At 37.8% G+C, this 23942-nt stretch overlaps 1 protein-coding gene across 1 annotated transcript in view; it reads right to left on the bottom strand.

Moving 5' to 3' along the window:
- LOC109098976 (B-cell lymphoma/leukemia 11B-like) overlaps positions 1–23942 on the bottom strand; it is a 30232-nt gene that overhangs the window by 4829 nt on the left and 1461 nt on the right. Inside the window, exon 2 of the mRNA XM_042747456.1 lies at positions 17800–18144. Within this exon, the coding sequence (XP_042603390.1) occupies positions 17800–18144 (345 nt within the window). The remainder of the gene's footprint in view (positions 1–17799; positions 18145–23942) is intronic.

The following is a 23942-nucleotide window of genomic DNA, read 5'->3' as shown; positions in this document are numbered from 1 at the left end:
TCATTGCAGTGCGGCGACAGCCATTTTATAAGATTGAATGAAAATTACATCACCCTAAGAGGGGAGACAAGAGCTCTCTGATAGCCTAGCAGGTTATCTATTGTGCGGCAGGGCCGGCTGCTCTCTAAAGCTGTGTCAAAGAGGATCTGCCTGTATGTGACTCACCCAGAATCTGAGTCACACTAGGGGGTTAGTGAGAGAAGGGAAGCTCCCTGAGGGCTGGAGGCTAATACAGATGGCAGGTATCGCCCACAGGCCACAATGCATTGTGCTAATGCTAATGTCTGCCCGGCGTTAATATAGAACTTCCCATTCAACACCCCGACACCCCCACCCTTCACTATTTCCATATGGAGATAATTCTGTGGCTAAAGAAAGAGAAAGAGAGGATTAAGAAAGAAAGAAAATGAAAGGGAATCGTGTTGACATGTTGATATAGTCATGTGCACAGTTAGCTACTGTCAAAGTTACATTTGTGTGATGTGATATTTCAATGAAATGCACTTTGCAAATACATGCCAATGCAGTCATGTGCATGATTTCACATCGATGAAAAAATACTTCCACAGTATTATTATTATTTTTGTTTTGTACTATATATTTGCCTATTAAATACCTGACTAATGCAGTAAAGAGAAATGTGGAGGACACTGAAAGTGGAAGTGGTTGTGTATGACAGGTCCACAGCCTGTGTTTGGTTTGGCTGGCCTTTAAATGGACACCTGGTGGGAGGGATTCTGGATGCTAAGAGTGTAACAGAGAGAGAAACTGAGGGAACATGAAAAAAGAGGTGGCAGAGATTAGATACTAAAATACACACAGGCTGTTCATTTTCATTTTCAGGCCCTGGACAGGAGCCCAAGTCTGGATAAAATCAACAGCGGACATATTCTGCGCCCAGCTCTAGTTCCAAAAAAGCCTCATTAACATCCCATATCCCTCTGATGGCTGTAAAGGACTCATCATAATGTGGGATGGACAAAAAGTGTGCAATAGTGCATTCGTGCATGCACAAATATATGCATTTGGTGTGTGTGCTCGCGCTCTTCCCCTGACATAACTGTGTGCTTGTGCTATTGCAATTTGCATCCTATCACATCATACAAAAAACACCATATGTTACTAAGGGACCGTGTCAGCTAACAGACAGGCAGACTTAATGACGACCAAAGACAAATTTCATCAACTTTCCAAACAAGCCAGAACGAGGGAGAGAAACCCATAGTGAATAAGTTAGGATATGCTAATGACCCATCAGAGAGCCATGTCTTGTGACAGCAGCTTGTGTGGAACGATGGTGTGAAATTACCCATCAGGCACCTCAGAAACACAAATCTCCGTCTGATCATGGTCCATTGGGTCCTACTGTGTGTGTGTGCCACACTACAGAGGCCTGGGAGGACCATGTCACAGCAAAGAGCTCCAGCCAATAAAAGTGCTCATTACGGAATCATCGCTGTTCGCTCTGTGATTCAATTTGCAGTAATTACCATGGTCCGCGTTCATGAAACCGTTCGCTGCGGGCCGCAGAGGTCAACTGCCAGTTAACAGAGTGTCTTTTCTCCTCTCAATGTATTCAATTGCAAGAGCCTAATAGCCTAATTTTCTTCCCTCTTGCACTTCAATAAATATTGCCAGGATTACAGGTTAAACAGCTAAATTGAGTTGTGGCTGTTATATTACAGAGCTGGCGGTCGATGTGCGTGGTGCTAACGACTCCGCAGCAGCATCCTCGTTGTGTTAAACAGCACTGGGCTGTCTACGTGCATGTCTTTGTAAGTGTGTGTGTGTATAGGATATGTGATTAATGACACACGAGCATGTGCACACAGAGGGCGTCTTACACTAAACTTATCCGCTCTCTCGGGTTTAGTATTACAAAACCTCACGGCCAATTAGTACATCCTTGGGGACCTCCAACCTGGGTTTAGATATGTTGATTTCAACATTTTGTGGCAATTAATTTCCTTTTAAGAGCATGAATGCAGTGACATGAGGAGTGAGGAGGAGGGGCTGGAGGGTGTTTTTTAATTATCTGCGAACAAATCTGGCAGACTTGTGGGTACTGCTGTTTCACAAGGGAAACGACATTAGAGTTAGCTACTGCTGTCTCCAGCATTACCCGAGCATGAACCAATCACTTACTGAGGCTGGACTAATGGAACAGTCATGTGATGATGTGCGAATGCGTGAAACTCGTTTGATGTTGTCACGAGGCAAGGACATATGTGTGTGCGATAATGTGCAGCTTGTTTGGTACAACAAGGACATATGAGCATGTGCGAATGCATGAAACTGGTTTGATAATGCCACAATGCAAATATATGCATGTGTGCAAAAGTGTGAAACACATCTCAATAATGTGCATGTATGAATGTGTGCAATGTATTTGATAATGCCACAATGCAAAGTCTCGTGTCATGATATGAGTGTGTGCAAATACATAAAACTTGTGACAACGAAAAGGCATCTATGCGTGTGCAAATGCATCCAACATGTTTGGTAATCATATCGCAAAGACAAGTGTGTGTGCAACTTTTTACATCACAACGCAAGGACATATGAACATGTAAATGTATAAAAACTTGTATAACAATGAAAAGGTATTTATGTGTGTGCAAATGCATGCAGCACGTTTGGTAAACATATCACATAGATAAGTGCATGTGCGAATGCAAGCAACTTGTTTGATGACATCCAAATGCGTACAACTTTTATTATGATGTCACAATTCTAAAATAGCAGTGCAACAACATATGCATATGCATGTGTGTGTGTACAACTCAGGCCTGGCGCTCTAACAGCTCTGCCCCTCGAACCCGCTACATTCCTAGCTGTCGAAAGCCACAGCAATGGATTTGCATAAAGAACAAAGGACGAGGGGATGCCATGGGGACTACGACACGCCTTCACTTCCCTCCGGACCCCCCCCTCCCCCAAAACGTCCCCTCTGTGCACCTGTCACAAGCCTGGCTGACACCTCACAACACAGTAACGTGGGCCCTCATTAGCATGCCTGTGATCTGGGGCTCCCAGGGGCTTGTGGGGCCTCACCTCGCATCACTGATGTCTTGTTTGTGATGATCGTGGCTAATCAGAGGGCCAGACCACTATGCTAATGAGAAATACAGAGGTGCAGCATTCTATGTAGTGCAACTCTGCTGTCTGTGCCACCAACACACTCTAGGGGAACGGTGATGTGATTTGGATGTGAGTGTTTGTTTGTGTGTGAGGGAGGGAGCTAAACAATATCTTTGAAGTCAATTTAAGTTAATTGCTAATTCTATGTTACTAGTGGTACCAAATGGAAATGCAAAAATAATGAGAGTTTTCTGACACTGAACCGTTAGACAGATAGCCCATCCCCAAACTCATGCTATTGGTTGAATCATTGTTGGTCAGGATGGTCAAAAAAATATGTTTTGATAATGCCCCAGTTTATAGCTTTTTACACTTCTCAGGGAAATCAACATAAAACTGGTTTATTCGAAGCTGCCGCTGTACATTAAGATTTAAGAATCCGAACACCTAAAAATCGCATCATTCAGCTTTAAATTTTACAGATGGCTGATTGAATATCCTTCCTTTACTGTTTCTTTCTGTCTGTCTGGATTTCTCTCAGTCCTCATGATAGATGTGACTGAACATCGATTGAGCTGTGAGCCTTAACAGACTATTGCATTGTCTTTGATAAATGATTATGACAATGAAATAAATGATTTTGGAAGGGAAGATGATGAGTGAAAAGCCAGACCACACGCTGGGGCCAAAACCACCATACCAGTTTCCTGAGGAAAGTCTGATATTTTCATGTTAAATCCCAGAGCCTGCAGTAAAGTGTGTGTGTATTTATGTATAATGTATTTTTTTTTTCTGTTTTCAAGAAAAACTATATAATAGTTTAATATTACCGATTAATATTATACCCATGTATAATAGAGAAATTAAATTAAATTAAATTAAATTAAATTAAATTAAATTAAATTAAATTAAATTAAATTAAATTAAATTAAATTAAATTAAATTAGGGTGTTGTTTTTAGATAATACCTGTATATGTTTAATGTATATTGATAAAAACCCCTTACAAAATTTTGTAATGTTCATTCTCGAAACATTTTCTGTGAACTAAGCAATGTCATATTCCATGAAAACAGGATATTAACTTACACAATTTTGATTTTGAAGTAAATTTCTTATTTTAACAATATTAACAAAAAACACATATTGAGAAAATGATTTTTGCAGTGCAAATCTGTTGCCCTAACAAGAAACCAAACTTTATAACCCTGAACCAGGCGCTTAGTGCGAAAGCCTGCTCTACAGCAGCAATACCATAACTAAACTAATAATTACCTTTATCAATTTCTCTATATAGTTCTTCTTTTTTTTTTTTACCCATAATCCTCTCGTAGTTCACAGCTCTGGTGGATGACAGTTATCTGTGATTCCTGGCTATAATGAGGACAGACAACTGTATATGAAAAGACTCCCATTCTACATTGGAAAAACTGTGTGTGTAAAGAAGCCACAGAGGATAGTGGCAGGAATAGTGGTTATGGCAGGCACACACACATACATACACACGGCTGTCTCCTGTCTAAGTGAAAGCAGGCCTGGTGCAGTAACCATTCCAATCTGTCTCCATCTGCAGGAACACAGAGGAGGGACATCACAAACTACCTCTGGAAGAGAAGCAACTGTGCTCTCACTGCACACACACATACACACACACAAGCATACTGATGCATACACATACAAAAGACACCTACACAGTCACACCCACATTAACCCTAACCTACCCAAACAAACAAATAAACTCATATTTTCTCAGCCAATGTCACAAATAAACAGAGAAAACTTGGAGACCCCGGTATAAATTCATCCTAACACACAAAATCCACTCAGCAGTTCCTTGAATTCTCGGGGTCTACACTGCACTGTAAAGAAGAAGAAAAAAAATGCCTATTCATTATTTTGGTCTTGTTTTCCAGAAAAAACACATAGGCATAAGTTTGAAGCAAATTTGCATTATTTTACGTATTACGTTAGACTTACACTTTTTTATGTTGCCTTGGCTGTTATGGCAGTCCTTTGGGACTTATACTGACACATAGTGCAAGCAAAATGTTTCAGCTCTGATGCTATAGTAGAAATAAAGAAATGCCATTGTAGAAGAGATAAAGCAAGTATACGGCAAGTCCTAATGAGGCTTGGCAAAAGTTATGTGAGAAAAATCCAGTCATTTCAATGTGACTCAGCATGATGAATAGTTTCACTTGACACCTTATGTGGATTTCCTGTCAGGTTCAAGTTTGATGAGCTTTGACACAAATTCGCATTGCCGACCAATAGCAAGCCTTTTGATTCGTCCATTACCTCTGTGTGGGCGGAGCTTTGTAACTTTGCAACAAATCAAACCTGAAGATCCACAGTGGATGAGCCGCTTGTTTTGTTGTGTCTACACATTTTTGCATAACACTTCACTTCAGTATTATTAAATTATCCATGTTCGGAGAGAAGTTAGCGTAAAACAAGAGAAAAAAAAAAACTTAATAAAACAATTTTTGCCAGCATTTACCACCATACCCGTCCTATACATACTGACACACCCACCTCAGCCTTCTACTTCCTCCTGCACATTCGCTGCCAGCCTCATGAAGAAACAGGCCAGCCAAGGGTAGCGTAACCGTCTAACTGAAAACACATGCCACCCTAGAGTGCCCTGTCATCATCTGATACTGCTAGAGCGAAGACGTCCTACGGTGCAGATGAGAAAGGACAGAGAAAAACAACTGGAAAGACTTCTCTGTCAGAAAGAGCTATGACTCTTGGCTCGGTGAGAACAGAGAGAAGAGCATTTGCACAGTGTTTTGTGGCATTGCAACAAGTCTGAATCATAGCTTGGAGTGTGCGTCACTGCGTTAAGATCTGGCTGGCGTGAAAAGGCGTTCAAGAAGAGCTGCAGGAACTTGATGGATGACACTGGTGCATACGGCTGAAGGGAGATGCGGAAAAGCCAGTGGGGTGGAGAGAAAAAAGCAAATAGGGGGACAGCGAGGGACCAGTTCAAAGCAAACATTGCTCCATGTCATCGCAATCAAATCTCCCAGCCGTATATCCAGTGGTTAACGCTAATAGCTTGACATGAGACGGAATTAAAATAGTCTTGTGTAAAAGTTTTTCTTTAGATCATTTTACTCCTTTCAATTTTACACGTTCAAGACACAAAAATCGAGAAAAAATAACCGTTAACATACTCATAAATCTCTGTTTGGCTGGTGCAGGATGTCCCAAAAGTGCATTGTACCATCTTTGCTCTTGGCCGCTTAGTTCTGGGCACAAACGTCAATTGCCTAAGCAGTAAATCTGACTACACTGCAAAAAATTATTTTCTGACTCCACATTTTTGTCTTATTTTCCAGTACAAATACCAACACATATTTAAATTTAGATACTTTAGAATAAAAATGACAAAGTCTTGTTTTCTGAAAAATGCTTCAAAGTACGACTCTATGATTAAAATGAGAAAACAAATGCTTGCCAATGAGGGTAAAAAAAAAAAAAAAACGTTTTCCCTTTAAATTAAGTTTATTTTTATTACCCCATTGGCAGATTTTTTTATTATTCTTGTTTTAAGCATAAACTCAATTTAAAAAAAAAAATCAGAAAACAAGACTTTATATTTGAAGTAATTTTGCTAATAAAGTAAATGTATTTTGATTTTAAAAATGTTTAGATATTTGTACTGGAGGTAACAATTTAGTTTAGTTTAGTTACCAATTATCACTGTTAACTAGTTGCTTATTAGGCATGCATATGACTAGCATATTGTCTGTTTATTAGTGCTTATAAAGCACATATTAATGCCTTATTCTGCATGACCATATTTTAGATCTCTTAATCCTACCCCATACCTAAACTTTACAACTACCTTAATAACTATTAATAACTAATAGTTTAAGCAAAAGATGTTCATAGTTAGTTAATAGTGAGGATTGGACCCCAAACTAAAGAGTGACTGTACTTGAAAATAAGACCCACAAAAACTGTGTCCTGAATGTGCTGATTGGCCGCTGCTTTTACATTTCATCAGAATGCATGGCTAATTCTGATTGGCTGTCAGTTTCGACTGCAGAATGGTGTAGTTGCGCTATCTACCATCAGGGGCTAACCAAACAATGCTAGACCTCGCTTCTTGCATGTGTGCGAGCAAGGGAAGCAAAAAAGAACGGAGAACTATCCCGTATGCGAAATAATTGCCCTGGTATTTTTTGGATAACGTGTACTATAATGGACCCCAGCTGGGCCCTGGCTTCTATACCCATTTAATGCTCACTGTAAAAATCCCCAGGCCCTCAGTGTGCCTTCCAAAACAATCAGGGCCCTGTAAAACAGCTCTTTAGATGCCTTATGTGTGCTGGATCTGCGACACATGCCAGTCATGTGATTGGGTTCCACTTCTGTTGCACTCAGCAGGGCCAAAGCTGTAGCACTCTGACTGGTGCGATGATCAATGAGTACCCATAATCCTTGGCACACATACAGGTGACCGCAAATTCAGATGTCAAATCAAAAGCATGTAGTCCAAGATGAAAGCTTAGGTTGCATACTATGCATTCTACTGTAAATAATAAGCAAGATTAGAATTAGCATGTCAAATCAAAGTCTGATGCGAAAAAATGTGCTTGGATGATGTTTCACGATGTGATAGTTTGTCAGAATACTATTTTAATTCATAAGTATAAGCCATTATTTGATATTTATTCAGTTTATATTGGATATTTGATTGTGGACTCTTATATCTGCATTTTTAGATTAATGCTGTGTTCAGAATGTATATTAAACATAGAAGTACAATACTTAGCCGTTGCATTGTAATGTCTACTTGTCCTCTTGGAACTAAAAACTGATATCTTATACCTATTTTAATACATATTAATTTTAGTAATACGTATATGCTTTCACAATTGAATACTATAATATGTACTGTTTTTTAAACAGTATGTTAAACTTTATACTTTTTTGTGTTTATGTGCATCTACACTAAAAGAAAGAATTTATAATGCACATTGAAAATGAAATACTTTCTCTGTTTATCTCAGGGCAAATGTTCAAAGTTGTAGTATGTGAATTATAATTGTTATTTATACTTAATACTGCATGTTTATCCAACTCTGTTTCAGACCACACACACAAACTTGTCTAATACCCAACTTATCATTAAAAGCCATAGTTATAAGTCTCTGAGCTCTACTCCTGGACGTTTTCGACCAGCTCTAACCAGCATCCCAGAAGTCCCTCATCTATTATTATAACAAATGTATCTTTTTTTATTCAAACAGTAGACCTTTGTTCTTTTACATCTTTCATACTGTGCATTATAATGTTTTGACACAAAAATTTACCTGTATGTAGGATTTTTTAGCATAGTTTTGATTTCTAATCAAATTTTTTTTATTTTTTTATTTTTTTTATTTTATTTTATTTTACTACATACTCAAAACAATGCATTGTCAATGTACTTGTAGTGTTTACAAGTATGCAGATTAAGAAGTTTCGTATCTACAAACTGATTGACAACAATGACGGTTAACTACTCCATGCCAGTCATATTTATGAGAACAAAAGTCTAAGTTAAAAGAGAGAGAGCCGATTTCTCCATCGTGTGTCATCTCGCCCTCAGCCCTCCGCTGAAGCCCTCTTCATCCTCTGCTGGGGGAAATCAGCTTCTCCCAGGGCTGTTTTCACAATGATGCGTTTTCAGCTTTTGGCACAGATCCCCGCATAGCTTATGGTTAAGAACAGTCTTTCATCTAGCCAATGCCTTTAGCAAACATACCGGGAGGGCCACATCTGCCGCACACTACATGCAAGAACAAGCCCTCACTGGCATGAATAAAAACTGATAAGATCGAGGATTTATTCATTCAATGGTCTGCCAAGGAGGGTTTAATGCTGAATTATCATGGTGGTTCTCACCCTACAAATCTTCAGACTGTAATGTCATCAACCGCTATCAACATGACAGAGCAGCCCCCTCCCCTTATTTTGGAGTACTACACTCATGTTCAAGTACTCGTTGAAGATTTTTGAGATGGGAACAGGCCAAAAAAAGATGGCTAATAAAAAAAAAAAGTAAAAAAATGTTTGAAATTTGAGTGTGATCGCACACACTAAGAAAAAACAAATGGTTAATTTTAATGTATTCAGCTCTATATAGTGCCAGTAAAGTATGGCAGAATGCAGTAGTGTGCTGCAAAATGATTAGCAAGATTACGAATTGCAACATGCAAACTGCATTGAGTTTGCAGCATTATTTGATTTAAAATGCATTATTACTTCAGTGCATTAAATGCTGAAAACACAGACAGTTTAATCTAATGTTCTCAGTTGCCACAATATGTTCTTACTGAATTCCCACGCTGTAAACCGACATAATACACTGTAAAAATCCAGATGCAAATAAGCCATGAATGACATTGTTTGTGATTTTTATTCTTGTTTTTATGGTGCAAAAATAATCAGTAAGAGAATCAAACAGCCATAAAGGGAACTTTCATGGAAAGCACACAAGTTTAAACTCATCAGGACACATCAGAGACCCAAGGGCAAATTCAACACTGTGACTTTGTATAGTGCCAATAAAGTATGCCAAAAATCAGTAGTCTGCCGCAAACTGACCTGCAAGATGGAAAGTAATTTTTTGGAACAATTTTCAAGCATTACTTGATTTGCATTTTTCCGTTAGTGTATTAAGTGCTGAAAAAACACAGACAGCGTGTGCAAATAAACAATATCATCAGTGGGTCCAATTCATTCTCAGTGACTTCCCACCATTACTATACTTTAAAAATACAGACGGACTGAGAAAAAGTCAAAGTCAAGTTGTATTAGACTTTACTTTTATGGTGCCACCCAGCAGAACTCCACACACAATGACAAAAATCTGCCACCAAACTCTGACACTAAACCACAGCAATGGTCGAAAACACTGCTGTTTACTGCAATATAATTCAATGCAGTCTACAAGATCCCGTCTTGATAATGACACTGTTTTTATTAACATCCTTTCAAATGTTCACAGGCCTTGAGCTTTTCTAAACTCAACACGTAAAATGTTTGTTGTCGGTAAACCATGTGCCACGTAGAAGATGACATTAAAGTACAGATAGACTGCACATGTTGCAGGTTTGAGAGAGTCGTAACTTAAAATCCTTTAATGTCTGCCTTAGACAGTTGCCAGAAGAGCCTTCTCCTTTGGGCATCAGCATGTGTGTGGCTTGGCTGCCTGATTGTGACACTATAGTCAGTGTTTGGCAATAAACTCTCCACGCAAACACTTTCTCACCCTTCAGTGCCAATCGTAATGTCTTACTGGCAAAGCCATCCTAATGTCAAGAGGATAAGAATGGTGGGGGGAAAGAAAAAAAAACATTAAGACATTTACGAATTAACAAATGAACGAACAAACAAATAAATATTTTTTTATATATTTTTGTATTTCTGCATTGCATGTTTCCATATGAAGAAAAAGACAGGAATTTTTACTAGCTATATTTGGAAATAATTATTTATTCTTGAATGATTGGGGTGATTTCTGCATCAAACCTAAAAGTAATCAATTAATGAATTAATTAATAGTAAAAAATTACTCATACTTGTTGTGATAGCCTTTCTTTTAGGATTGAATGATTTGGGAGAAATCAATTGAAACCTATTTCAGTAATCATAATTATTTTAAAGATTATTATTATTATTATTATTATTATTATTATTATTATTATTATTATTATTATTAATGATTATAATTCAAATGTTAAAGAAACAAGAAATATATTGTAACAATTACTATTGTTGTGTAAAATTAAAAAGAGAGTATTTAATAAAAAATAACTATACAATATCACTATTTATGTCTTAATTTGGTTTATTTGCACTGTGTTCATTTACAGGTTCAGCTCATTATATGGTATTTCAGCATCTCATAGAGGCTTGGTTCATTTACTGTGAGCTGCACACACTGGATCATGAACTCATTTAATAACTGCACTAAAACATATCGCAGTATTGATCTTATCACGATGCATCATGCATCCCTATAGGCCAGCTTCAACCAGCAAACCAGCTTAGACTTATTAAAGTCCGAAGGGTAGGTTTTAACATAGAGCTGCAGTTTTCCATCGGTAGCAGCCAATGTTCATGAACCACTGTCATGTCATCTCACCATCCTTGCTATTTCTTCTGAAATATTTTACTTGAATTCAGTCATGGCTAATTTGAGAAAAAAGCGATAGCGAGAGGAAGAGGGAAAAAAAGCGTTACACATCTGGTCAACACCAAACAGCACATGCTGAAATTTAGTGGCGACGCTCACAGTCCAAATTAGTGGCGAGTTTTATTCCCTGCTGTGGAAGGAAAAATATCAAATCTGCTGCCATATGACTACAATAAAGTGGTATGTGGAGCGTTTGATGCCTTCATGTGGGAGACTTTAACTCTTTTCACCAGGGCTCGGCGTGGAGCGCACATGCAGCGCTGTCCTGCTCTATAATGTGTCCAACATGGACCAGGTTGACCCCTGCCGGCAGACAGCACCAATCAGACAGCGATGGGGTGGTCTAGTTTGGACGGATCCCAAAAATAAGCAGGCCCAAAATCCCAGAGGACTTAACCACAGGCACCCTGCAACAGAGATGCTGGCATAGCTTGGGTGTTTCAAGGGATCATGGGTTTGGTTTCTGTGAAGTGCTGGGCATCATTGCTCTGCAATTTACTGCTAGAGGTCAGAGAGACTGAATGTGTCCATCAAACACTACAAAGAGATCTAGTTCTATATGGTTTTAATTGGGATTTACAAAAAGTACTGTACTTCATACACACCTTGGTACTGACTGATTACTAATTTATATGCCATGGTATTTGCATAGTGCTTCAACAGCCATCAAATGATACTATGCCACTATCTGTCTGTAGAATTAAAAGATCTTTCCTTGAAATGAATTAACATTGTCTGTAAAATCATGGTTTTGATTTAAATTTGAGTCGAGAATTTATTGTTGTTGAATTTGCTACATTGAAAATGAACTGATCTTAATCTATAACAGTGTGTGTGTTTGTGTGTGTGTGGTAACACAAAAAATGGGTCGCAGATCTATTCGGATAAGGTTGCAGGCAGTAGGGTAAAAATAAAGCTGCATGTAAATAATAAAATGCAACTATTTATTACTTTTCAACTCCCTTCAACAGGGAGAAATGACAAAGACGACAAAGCATGTGTGTCCAGAAATATGCACGAACAAAAAGACAGGTTGTGTGACATGCTTGCACTTACTCTTGAAAACCATGAACAAAACCATGCAAAAGAAAATATGACACAGACGACATTAAATACTCTTGTTCATTCGCAAAGAGGATAAATATGGTGTGTGTGACCACAATGTGTTTTTAGCAGTCAATTATTGGCTGCTGAGAGCATGAAACCATCAAAATTCAATTTACATTGATAAAACAAACAGCAAAACTATAACGACTGTAAATCACTATTTTGCGGTTTGCTTATGCATTTATAAAGCTGTCAGTTGTCCTATTCAGCCTACGCCATTTTAATAACTTGAGGTCTTTCATATTGCTGTGTCTAAATTGTGTTCAACATATAATATGGGTTCTGAAGCCACTGATGTAAAGCTAATTTTAATACTAAAACTGTTTGGAGGTTTATGTGAAGATCTTATGCTCAAGGATAAACATAATTTCCTTAATGGTGTAAACATGTAAAAACTGTTTACTGCTAGATCTGCGGTTGATTTTGCATAAAGAGAGACAAAGAGCTCCTGATATATTTTCATTTAAAAATGTCTGTGCATTTACAAAAAGAGTGCTTAAGACAGTACCTTCATGAAAATTCAAAGGCTGATCCTTGAACTTGCTAAAGACACTGTATTTAAAAAAAAAAATCTCTGAACTTCAAAAACATTTCTTCTCTTTTAACTGCAAAACTCAGAAGAGGTGTTTCATATGCCAGGATATTAGCAAGAGTTGGGACACAAAAAAAAGAGGAAAAGGGTCTGTGAAACTGAATCATCAAATTCACTTTCTATTCTGCTTCAGTCCCTGACACACACACACACACACACACACACACTGAAACAGCCACTGTAACCCCTAATCACAACCCCGAAGGCTGGACATCAAATGCTGCAACGCTGAAAACAGATGATCAGAGGTAATTAACGCAGTTTCATATGCAAATTTAATTAATGCAAAACTACAAAGTCATTATGCAAATGGCATCTTCTTGAGCCGCTGTGCAAATATTCATCTCTTAGAACAGGGATCAGTCTCCCCATCTTTAGAAACTCTCTCACAACACACACACACACACACACTGTTCTCTTAGGATCATGTATGAATAGTGTATTTATTTTAAACTTCTTTCCATTGATACCAGACTGGGGCCATCAGAGCAGACAGCTGAGAGGCAGGAAGACACGATTTGGCACAGGAGTGAGACAATGAGACTGTTAGACCGGCACGGTATGAATATTCATGACACTGATTACTTTCTATGATTAAAGCCTACTCTAATATTTAAATGAGCGCATGCTAGGTGATTAGAGAAGCGTTGGAAAGGACAAGCGCATGATGTGGTACACTTTCTCCCGCGTTCATGGAGTATGATTAGCTAGACAGTTCAGAGATCGATTAGAAACGAAGGGCAGTTTCACATGTGTGGGATAAGATTTGAAAATAGCAATGACGCTGGTATTCACTCGATGGGATATTCTATCAGAAACTGCGGGTGATGGGCACTTTCCTTTAATATGGTACAAATTGGTGTCCTGTTAATTATTCAACACAGCAGACATATAAATCACATATTGAGAAGATGCATTGAATCAACTATTATCTTACCAAAAATAAATCTAGCATGAGAAGTAGTTAGTACGGTAGCTAGATTTAAACACTTCAAATGTCTCAATCTTCTATATTAGAGGAACAAAGAGAAGGAGAACTTAAAGTTTTGCAGGCATAAATACAGTATGTGAATAAGTAACAGCAATTAGGAATAGTAAACAACAACAACAAAAAAGGTGACACTATTTTAATGTGATGTAGTTACACATACATGTACTTACTATGGTAATAACAGTAAACTAACAGTAAACCCTAAGCTTAACCCTATAGTAAGTACATGTAGCCCTATTTTGGTGCTTTGCTCTGTTATTTTTCTTCCATAGAACACAAAAGGAGTAGTTTAGCAGAATGTTCATGCTGCTCTTTTCCATATAATGAAAGTGAGTTTGGGTTGTTGCTCCAAAAATGACAAATTAAATAAGTCTGTACAAGTCATGCACTAAGTCTTTGAAAAAATAATACATTTGTGTGAAGAACAGACAGAAGTTTTAATTTAATTAATTAATATACAATTTTTTTATTTAAATTTTTGATTCCAAGTATTTATTTATATAGTCCAATTCTTGCCATTAGCAAACCATTAACCATGACTTCTGCCTCAATAAACTCCTAAGTTGCTGCGCATTAATGGTTAATAAGGTAGTTGTTAAGTTTAGCTATTGGATATGATTAGGGATGTAGAATATGGTCATGCAGAATATGTGCTGTATAAGCACTAATAAACGGCTAATATGTTATTAACAGGCATGCCAATTAGCAACTAGTTAATAGTGAGAATTGGTCCCTATACTAAAGTGTTACCATAATTTAATAAAAATTCACAAATAAATGTGACATTCAAAGTTGGTAAACTCATTAGTTAATAATACAAATATCAAATCATGATTCCCAGAATCTGAATCATATCAGAACCCGCAAGTGCCTAAAGATTCCCCCAATGCGACATGTGACCGCTCCCCATTTGCAAAGCAATAGTAAAGTAAATGACAACAACATTTCCAAAATGGCCTTTTTTGTGTGTCAACTATTACCAAATCTAAATAAACATATGCTATTTTAAAGTGACTTCTGAACAGAAGAGCCATTCTAGCATGGATTGAAACATTTCCATTGAGATGTGAAGGGTTTAACGTACACCCATCAGGCTTGGCGTTTTGGCCCACAGCATGCATGGCTTTTGCCTCTAGGCAGCCATAGCTCCATATTCTATTTAATGAGCCCCATTAAATATAATCTAATTTGGCTGAAATTTAAGACAGTTACGTGGCAATCTACTGTGTTGAGTAAAGCTTTCATGCTCTGGAAATATTTAATTCAAGCCTAAAGCACCTTCCTGCCCTGCATTTCTGTGGATAACCTTGACGGCTTCTCCACTTCTGTCAACGAAGCAAAACTAAAGCCAAAGTTGTTCAGTAAAAAGTTCAGATAATACAACCCCCCTCCCCCCACACCAGATTAACAGCTTTGAAAAGGCATATTCAAACAAATACAGAAAACTAATAACCTTGTATAATTTAGTTTAAAAAAAAAGTATTGACAAGGCTGAAGCCTGCTGACTAGCGTAGAGCAGCAAATATTTGTCACATCCTGACTAGCAAGTGAAGCATTTCCTTGTCCAGGCTGTGTGTGCTGGGCGGCACTGTGCTGGAAGATAACATGTGGCCCCTCCAGGCCCCGCACGCTAAACTGAGTCTTTAACCCTCTGTATGAGGAATCTTCTTCATTAATCCCCACACTATGTCTCTTAGCACTTGAATTTTAATGGGCTTTCTTAGCCTTTTTTTTTTCTTAATACAGTGATATTTCCCCCGAACACGCCGGGTGAGGATTTCTGGAGTTTTTTTTCCTCTTAGAGAATTGGTTTCAGCTGCTGGCGCACTCAGGGCTGTTCTGTTTCACTTAGAGATGAGAGAAAGAGAGAGAGAGATGCTGCGTCTTGCTCTAATAAAATCATGCAAGGGGTATTAATCCCTCTTGAAGGCCCGAGTCAGAAGAAGAGGACCTTTTGAGAGAAGCGATCCAGTCAGAACTGCTTAACAGTATGTGTGTGTTTGTGTCGTAACAAAGAGAAACCGTGCATATAAAACTACACTCTTAAATGAACAGCTCACCCCAAAAATAACATTTTGTCATCATTTACATACCCTCACATCACCCCATACCCATAATATTGTGATCATTATTTTCCCAAAAAGAAAAGCAAGACTGGATTTCTGAGCTGGATGGTGATTAATAATTGCTAAGCTCCAAAAAGGCCTAAAGAGCAGCATAAAAGTACCCAAATGCATCATCTTAACGGCAAATTGTACGATAGCTTTGTGTGATTAATGGATCAAAATGTATTGATTGTTTTGGTATTTACTGAAACTCACAAATATGATTCATAATTGTGTTAAATTCAAAAGAGGCAGCTTTGATATCACTGATGCTATCAGTTTAAAACAGAAGCTCAGCTCTTCTGCCTAATGGATCTCTTTTTGTTTCACAGAAGAAAGAAAATAATATGGGGGTTGAAACGATATGATTAGTAAACAAAACTAGACAAAATACTCATTTGGGGTAAAATATTCCTGTAAAAAGTAAGGTTTTAATTACAGTTTTAAAAGAAGCTTTATTAAACAAACAGCTCTGGTCCTGGGTTGTAATTGGTCAGCGTTTTCAGGCTTTTGCTAAAATATGTAATAGAGGAAAAGCTATAAGGCAAAATCCTATTCACCAATACATTGTGTATATCACTGCGCAGCACCTATAGAGACCAACTATTAGTTAAATAAAACTGGTTTTAATTATATACTGTACACTACCTGTCAAAAGTTTGGAATAAAGTTTTATTTTATTTTTTTAAGGTCTCCTCACAAGAGGCTGCATAAAAACAGTAATATTGTGAAATATTATTACAATTAAAATAACACTTTTCTATTTTAATATATTTTAAAATGTAATTTATTCCTGTGGTGTAAAGCTGAATTTTATAGCATCATTACTCCAGTCTTCGGTGTCACATGATCCTTCAGAAATCATTCTAATCTGCTGATTTGTGGAAAACTGTGATACACTACAAAGGTTAATATAAAAGTTTGGGTTAAGCAAGATTTGAAAAAAGAAAGAAAGAAAGAAAGAAAGAAAGAAAGAAAGAAAGAAAGAAAGAAAGAAAGAAAGAAAGAAAGAAAGTTCAGTATTGTGAACACAAGAATAAATAACATGTTAAAATATATTAAATTGAAAACAGCTATTTTAAATGATTATACATACCTATATATAAAATAAAATACATGATAGATAGATAGATAGATAGATAGATAGATAGATAGATAGATAGATAGATAGTGTATTTTATTTAGTAACCATTTAAAAAATGTTTTAATTTGTAGTTACTATCTACTGTAAAACCTTCAACAGATCATATAGCCGAAGAACCATAAAAAGGTTCCAGGTTACACTTTATTTCGATAGTCCACTTTAGACATTCTACTAACTATAAGTAACTTTGTAACTACATGTCAACTAATTCTCATTAATTTGCAACTACATGTCTACTAACTCTCAGAGTAGACTGTTAGGTAGGTTTAGGGTTAGTGTTAGGGGTAGGTTTAGGGTTAGTATAAGTTGACAAATAAAGTGTTAGGTAGACAGTCTACAAATACTCTACTAACTGCTAGTTGACATGTAGTTGCAAAGTTACTTATTGTTAGTAGAATGTCTAAAGTGGACTATCGAAATAAAGTGTTACCGAAAAGACTACTTTGTTAGTGCACCTATTTCAAGTATAAGTACAAATCTGTGTGTTTTTGGGTGTTTGTCACTTCACAGGTTTCTCTTTCCTGCCAAGCTTGAGAGACTAATAAACCTTCCCCTCCTCCAGCCCTCAGTGTGAAACACCTACCTGTTGGGACGCCCTCCTGCTTGGGGCAGATTCCTCTGGCGGGCGTCAGTCGTTTTTCCTCCTCCTCTCCTGGTGTGACCTGGATCCCAACCTCCACCGGTCCAGACCTCCGGCAGACTTCCGGCCGTGGGGGTCTGGGCGACGGGGAGCCACCGCCGCAGTCAGTCGGTTTGTCGAAACAGGCGCTGGGTCCGGGACACAGTCTCCTTTTGTGCTCGATAAACACTAGAATATCTCCCAGGGGGAAGTTGGTTTGACATTGACCGCAGGTCAGCAGGTCACTCTCTCCGGCTCCGCCCACAGGGCTGGCTATGGAGCCCTCTGATGCGTCATGATCTGCTGCAGCTGAGCAGTGAAAGAAGAGGAAAAATGACTCCATTACAATCTCATTTTGGTTCATAATAATAAATGGCTTACAATAATCCATTTTGAGCTGTAACAGATCAATCTGCCACAGATAGTTGCAAATAACTGAGATAAAAGCCTGCCAATGTGTTTCGGATAAATTTCAGTATTGTTTTCATTGGCTATTTCTTACTTAATCCCTTTATCACTTAAATAAATGTTTTTTAAACTAGACTTTTATATATCTTCTACATCTCTCTTTATTATGTAAAGCATTTTAAATAAACATTTTGGTCTATATAAAATATGCAACAACATAAATACATACGCCTTGCCTTGACTAGTTTGAACTTAAAATAGTTGGTTTAACTAATTAAAGTACCTGTCAAGTTTCTAAATGACAAACTGCTGTTGGTGTGTCTGTGATTTTTGTTCTTCAGTTATTGTGAGTTGCAAATCTGTTTTTCAGTCTGGCTATCAAACTGGTCCAGACATGATTAACTTGCTTGTTGGGGTATTGCATGTACTGTAGACTCTAGACGACAAATGAGTTCTTAGAAATGACTTCATGGGCCGAAATTTTCCACACATTTGCAGCTATCCCCACAAATCACTGCACGTCCAAAAAGAGCTGGATAGAATCTGTTAATGAAAATGAAACATCTCTAGTAAAAGCACAAGTTACAAGAGTCAAAATGCTCTCAGTCAGTCGTTTGTGGAACTGAAGCGTCTGATTCTGTCCTCATAAAGAAAAATTCACAGTTCACACAGCATAGACTAACACCTGTGAGCTGCACAGTAAGATCAGCAGAGTGTGTTTGTGTGTTTGTGTGTGACAGGTAGTACAGTCACAGCCTTTCAGTGGTATCTGTGTTTCCGGTCTACTTCTCTGCACGCTGGACGGATGTTGGAGAGGTGCACATGCACCATACAGGTATGTCGCAGCAGACAATCTAGCACTTACAAAAGCCGCAAAACAGCCTCAAAATACGCTCTCAAGCATGGGTCGCCTAGCATGTCGGTGCATCGCAGGTGCACGTTGGGAACAGTGGTTAAGGAGCTTGACAAACAGCCGTTTTCGTATGTGAAAATCAGTTACATCTTTATCACCTCGTACCCTCGTCAAAATCCCTGTTTGGCATCTCAATGCCGTTTTCCCGCATTATTATCAATGACGAAACAGCCAACGCACACTACTTGCTGTGAAATGTATCTGACTCAACACAAAACCACAATGAGATACAAAACAGATTTACAGAGAGCGTAAATACAGGAAAAAACAGCAGCAGTATGAGATTCGAGAGCAAATCAACTCCAGTCTCTGCCTGAGGGACAAACACACTCTTGAACACACACTGGTTGGCTGTTACACTCTTAAAAATAAAGGTTCTTTTGGCATCTATGGTTCAGGAGGAAGCTTTAACATTGAAATAGAACCTTTTCAATGCACCAAAGTTTATAAAATGTTATTTACACTAAGAAAAAAAATTGCTCTTTTAAGAACTGTTCACTGAAAGGTTCTTCTTCTGTGGCATAGTAGCAAAAAAAAAAAAGCTTTATTATTAAAAGTGTAGGAGCCATGGGGAGAGCAACAGTAACTTAACTCCTGTAGAATTTTTGTCTCAGCATGATATTTAGATTATTTTCAAAGAATATTCTTGATCTGTTTTATATTTAGAACCTCCACTATCACAGAGCTGACCAAAGTCTAAACAGATATCTAAACAGAGCAGCGCGTGCATGATCTGAAGGACGCCTGCGAGAGCACACACTCGGCTGTCTGCAGCTCTCTCTCGCCGGCTGACAGGAGACCCCCAGAGCAGTGGAGCAATGCCAAGAAGGAGAACACAAACATAGTGGGCTTGGCTTGGACCCAATGCCACGGAATTGGGCACGGAGGGTGTGCTGGGAGGCATCCACACTGTCCTGAACGGGCCAGACGCGAGCAGGGCACACAATAGAAAAAGGTGTATGTGAGAGCCACAGGTGTACAGCACATCATGTGTGTGCTGTGATACTTAAATCTTTATAAAAAAAATAAAAAGTGTGTAAAGAAGCAGTATAGCTGATATATCATTAATTATGTATAGTTTTACAGATATTTGCTCACTGTACAGTGGACTTGAAAAAGTCTAAATTTAAAATCTTGGACCTGTACTCTAATTTAGACTAGGAAATAAAGATTGCATTTTAAAACAAAGAAACATTATGCTGTATAATGTGCAAGAGTCTTCACTATTTCTATTTCAGCAATTTATAAAGCTGATTCATTACATTGTTCATGTCAACTTTAGACTAAAAGTCTTTCACTGAAATATAAGAGACGATCTTTGAAACCTTCTCAAATCATGCTGCACAATGTAATCATCAGGTTTTTTTTTTTTGGGTTTTTTTTGTTGTTGTTTTTTTACAAACTGTGGAGCTCATGCAGCTCGAATGCTGCTGTTATTTAAGCAAACAGATTTTCTGAAAGCAATGTAACTTTTTTTATTATTAACTTTTTACTCAAATTGTTATTCTGATGATATGATGTACATGTATTAAAAAGTGAACCTTTATTAGTGGTCTAAGATTTCTAAGCCTCATTTAATGTGAAAAGAGGAAATCAGTACATAGAAATAAATAAGTGTGCAATAAAACAATCTGAAAACAAAAACAGTGAAGAAAATTAAATTATAAATCTTTTTTTAGTTTTTACATTTTAATAATACATGAGTGTTTAGAGTAATTAGTAATAAAAGAAAGCATTTGTGATAAGATAAATGTCATATGAAATATTTCGATTATTAATCATTTTTAATGTCAGATCTATTGTGGTCATGGCTCTGAATTAAAAAAAATCATAATTTAAAAAAAATAAATAAACATGGACAACAGAGAACACCTAGTGCATTCAGACATTCAGAACAAAGATTGCGAATATATATTTGCGGAACTGTTAACGTCTCCAGCATGTGTTAAAAGATTTTGTCTAATGTTATTTCTGAGCTCACCAGGCGCATTTCCAAAAAAATAATCGATGTGCTTGATAACGTCTGTTTCTTATCTTCATTTAAGGCCTATGCACTGTCAACTGCTTCTGGGTGCGTGCCAAACAAATGTGCACAATGCACGTGTGCGCGCTAACGACTCTTCCGAACCCCAAAATTTCACATAAAGCTGTGTGCCGGAAATCAGAACCAGAAATATTGCTTAAAAAACTTGGTTGGAGGCAAGGACACTAAATGTTTAGGAGCAATGAGCACAGTGGGCACAGCGTCTATATTACTGCTCCCTAGGGTGAAATCCATACTCCAATAAATTGAATTAATTACCTTTAGTGTAAGATAAGAGATTTATACTGAGCCTGTTGTGGGAATGATACACTTGGGAGGAGAGATAGCAATCCAGGGTATTAACCATTATAAATACAGTTATCACGTTTCCTGAAGGCAGTAATCAGATTCTCAAAGAAAACACACACACAAACACACACCCTCTCTATCACTTTCCCTCTCGTAAGGACTTACAGCACCCCCTATCAGCTTCAACTGTGCACATTTACACTCCACTGAAGCTGTACAAACCATCAAATACGACACTCATAAAATAAACCCGAAATATATTGTGCAGTGGAACAGAGACTCGCCTATAAGATTTGCCAAGTCAGGTCAGACGAGTCCGATCAGCGGGTAACCACACAAACAGCTCTCGGCTCACACCGTCTGTGAAAGAAGTTCTCTTGAAGGCAGCGCTAACACATACAAAAAAGGTGGACATAACCCTAAAGTCGCTATAAAGAGAGCCACTTGTAAAAGGCTGATGTGACCCTTCCACTCTTAGAAATCAAAGGCACTGCGGTTCATGCCTTGCATTTTATCAGCATGATGACCAGCGGCCACATAAAAGATCACGGAAAACATCATGCGAGCATTCAAAGAGCTGACATTCACAGCCATTAAAGAGTCGTTTTACATTTTAAGAGCCAGTAAGGGCCCTAATGGACAGCCCCCACCCACATGTTAACGTAGTCGAGCTACTCATGTAATGAATCATACATGTTCACACAATTTACATGCAACTTACGTAGAAAAAACTAAACTAATGAGTTTCTCTGGCACTGAGGCGGTTTGCGGAAATCTTAATACGAGCGGTTTCGTCTCTTAGACTTCCTCAAGAGCCCGTATTCGCGTCTGCAAGAGCCCTGCCATTTTAGCTCGTGGCTGGAGACGTTCTCTTTAATGCACACACCTGTACATGTACATGCGGGCGGAGAGTGCGCCCCGCGTTTATTTCAAGACGTGAAGTATGTTGATATTCCTGTTCCTTGGTAGTGTGATCTATAGGTCTTGTCGCTCTGGGCAGAATCTCTCTATTGTGCAACCTCCAGCTAACTGACATGTTTTGTGCCAAAAGCATTGACATAGCCAAATGAGGGCACTTTGGTTTTCCCCTGCAGACAGACATACAGACACCCCAGAAAGAGCCTGTGAATACTGGAATGGAGGTTGGCGTGCAAACCTGAACGGAGTCCACTTAAAAAGTGTCGGTTTACACTCTGTACACATGCGATAGAGTGTATAGAGCGCACAATGTAAACTGCACATTTGCCAACTGACACACACACACACACACCGCCAGACTAATTATGTTTGAACTAAACAAGTATTTGAGACACAGTATAATTATTCTGCTCAACGCAGAATACATATTTAAGCAAGCAATAATGTACGAGATGTTTCAGTATTTATTAGTCACAACAACTGGAAAGAAACCCGACATGTATTTTGAGAAAAAAAAAAATAAAACCAGCTAACTATCTGCTTATAAACCATATCAGGTGAAATAAACTGGCAGAGTAGCAGTGGTTTGAATTTAAAGGCCACCGGATCGCTGTAAGCCCACCCACTCCTTTAACACATTTTCCTCATCTCATGTCTTCACGTTTTCTAAAACGACAACATCAGCATCATTAACAGTGCAAATTTTGACGTGTAAAGACCATCTACTCACTACTGAATCAGATATTTTCAGTAAACCGCCCTCGCATTGTACCCACATTCTCAGTGAAACCAGAAATACCAAAATGAATAACAAGGTAGAACGCAATGAGCATCAAAAGACATGGTAGATCAAAAAAAAAAAAAAAAAAAAAAAAAAGGCAAACATTTCTAAAAATAAAATCATTTGTAAAACGTTTTAAGAAATGTTCGATTTTTATCAGGAATTGTTTGATAAATACAAACACATCTTGAGGTTAAATAAATAAACTGAACATTTTGGGAAATAAAAGCTTTGGAGTTAAATTCACAAATACTATGGGTGAACGGGGTGAAGCACATCAGTGATATGCAGTGTATTAACCATGGATCAACTTTGCTGGTCTTTTATTGTTTATGGCTACAATCACTAAATTACAAAACTGAGCTGTTGAAAATTAGACAGAATAAGTCTTTACTTTTTTTTTATGTAAACACTTTTAATGATGTTACTCTCAATAGTTTACATTGCAGCTAGTTTATGCTGTTTTACTGTGCAAGAAAAGCTTTTAAGGGAATATAAAAAACTAGGCAAAAAGAAAACAAATAAGGGTTTAGAGTGCTTTTACATAAAGTTTTACTTGTGGAAAGAGTGTGTAAAGTATCTTAGATAAAAGGGTAAATTAAAGATGAACATATGAAGTGTGTTGTCTTGGACGATCAACACCAAAGTCCATGATATTGTAAAACAGAGATTAAGCTAAAAATAAAACTAATTAAAAATGTATCAGCACTTTGGTTTTTAAAAGTAAATAAACACCAGACAAACCAGCAAAGTCG

The sequence above is a fragment of the Cyprinus carpio genome, chromosome B20 (assembly GCF_018340385.1).
Source record: "Cyprinus carpio isolate SPL01 chromosome B20, ASM1834038v1, whole genome shotgun sequence".
In the NCBI taxonomy this organism is placed as follows: domain Eukaryota; kingdom Metazoa; phylum Chordata; class Actinopteri; order Cypriniformes; family Cyprinidae; genus Cyprinus; species Cyprinus carpio.
The sequence above is the reverse complement of the archived record's forward strand: the minus strand, read 5'-3'. Positions and strand labels throughout refer to the sequence as shown.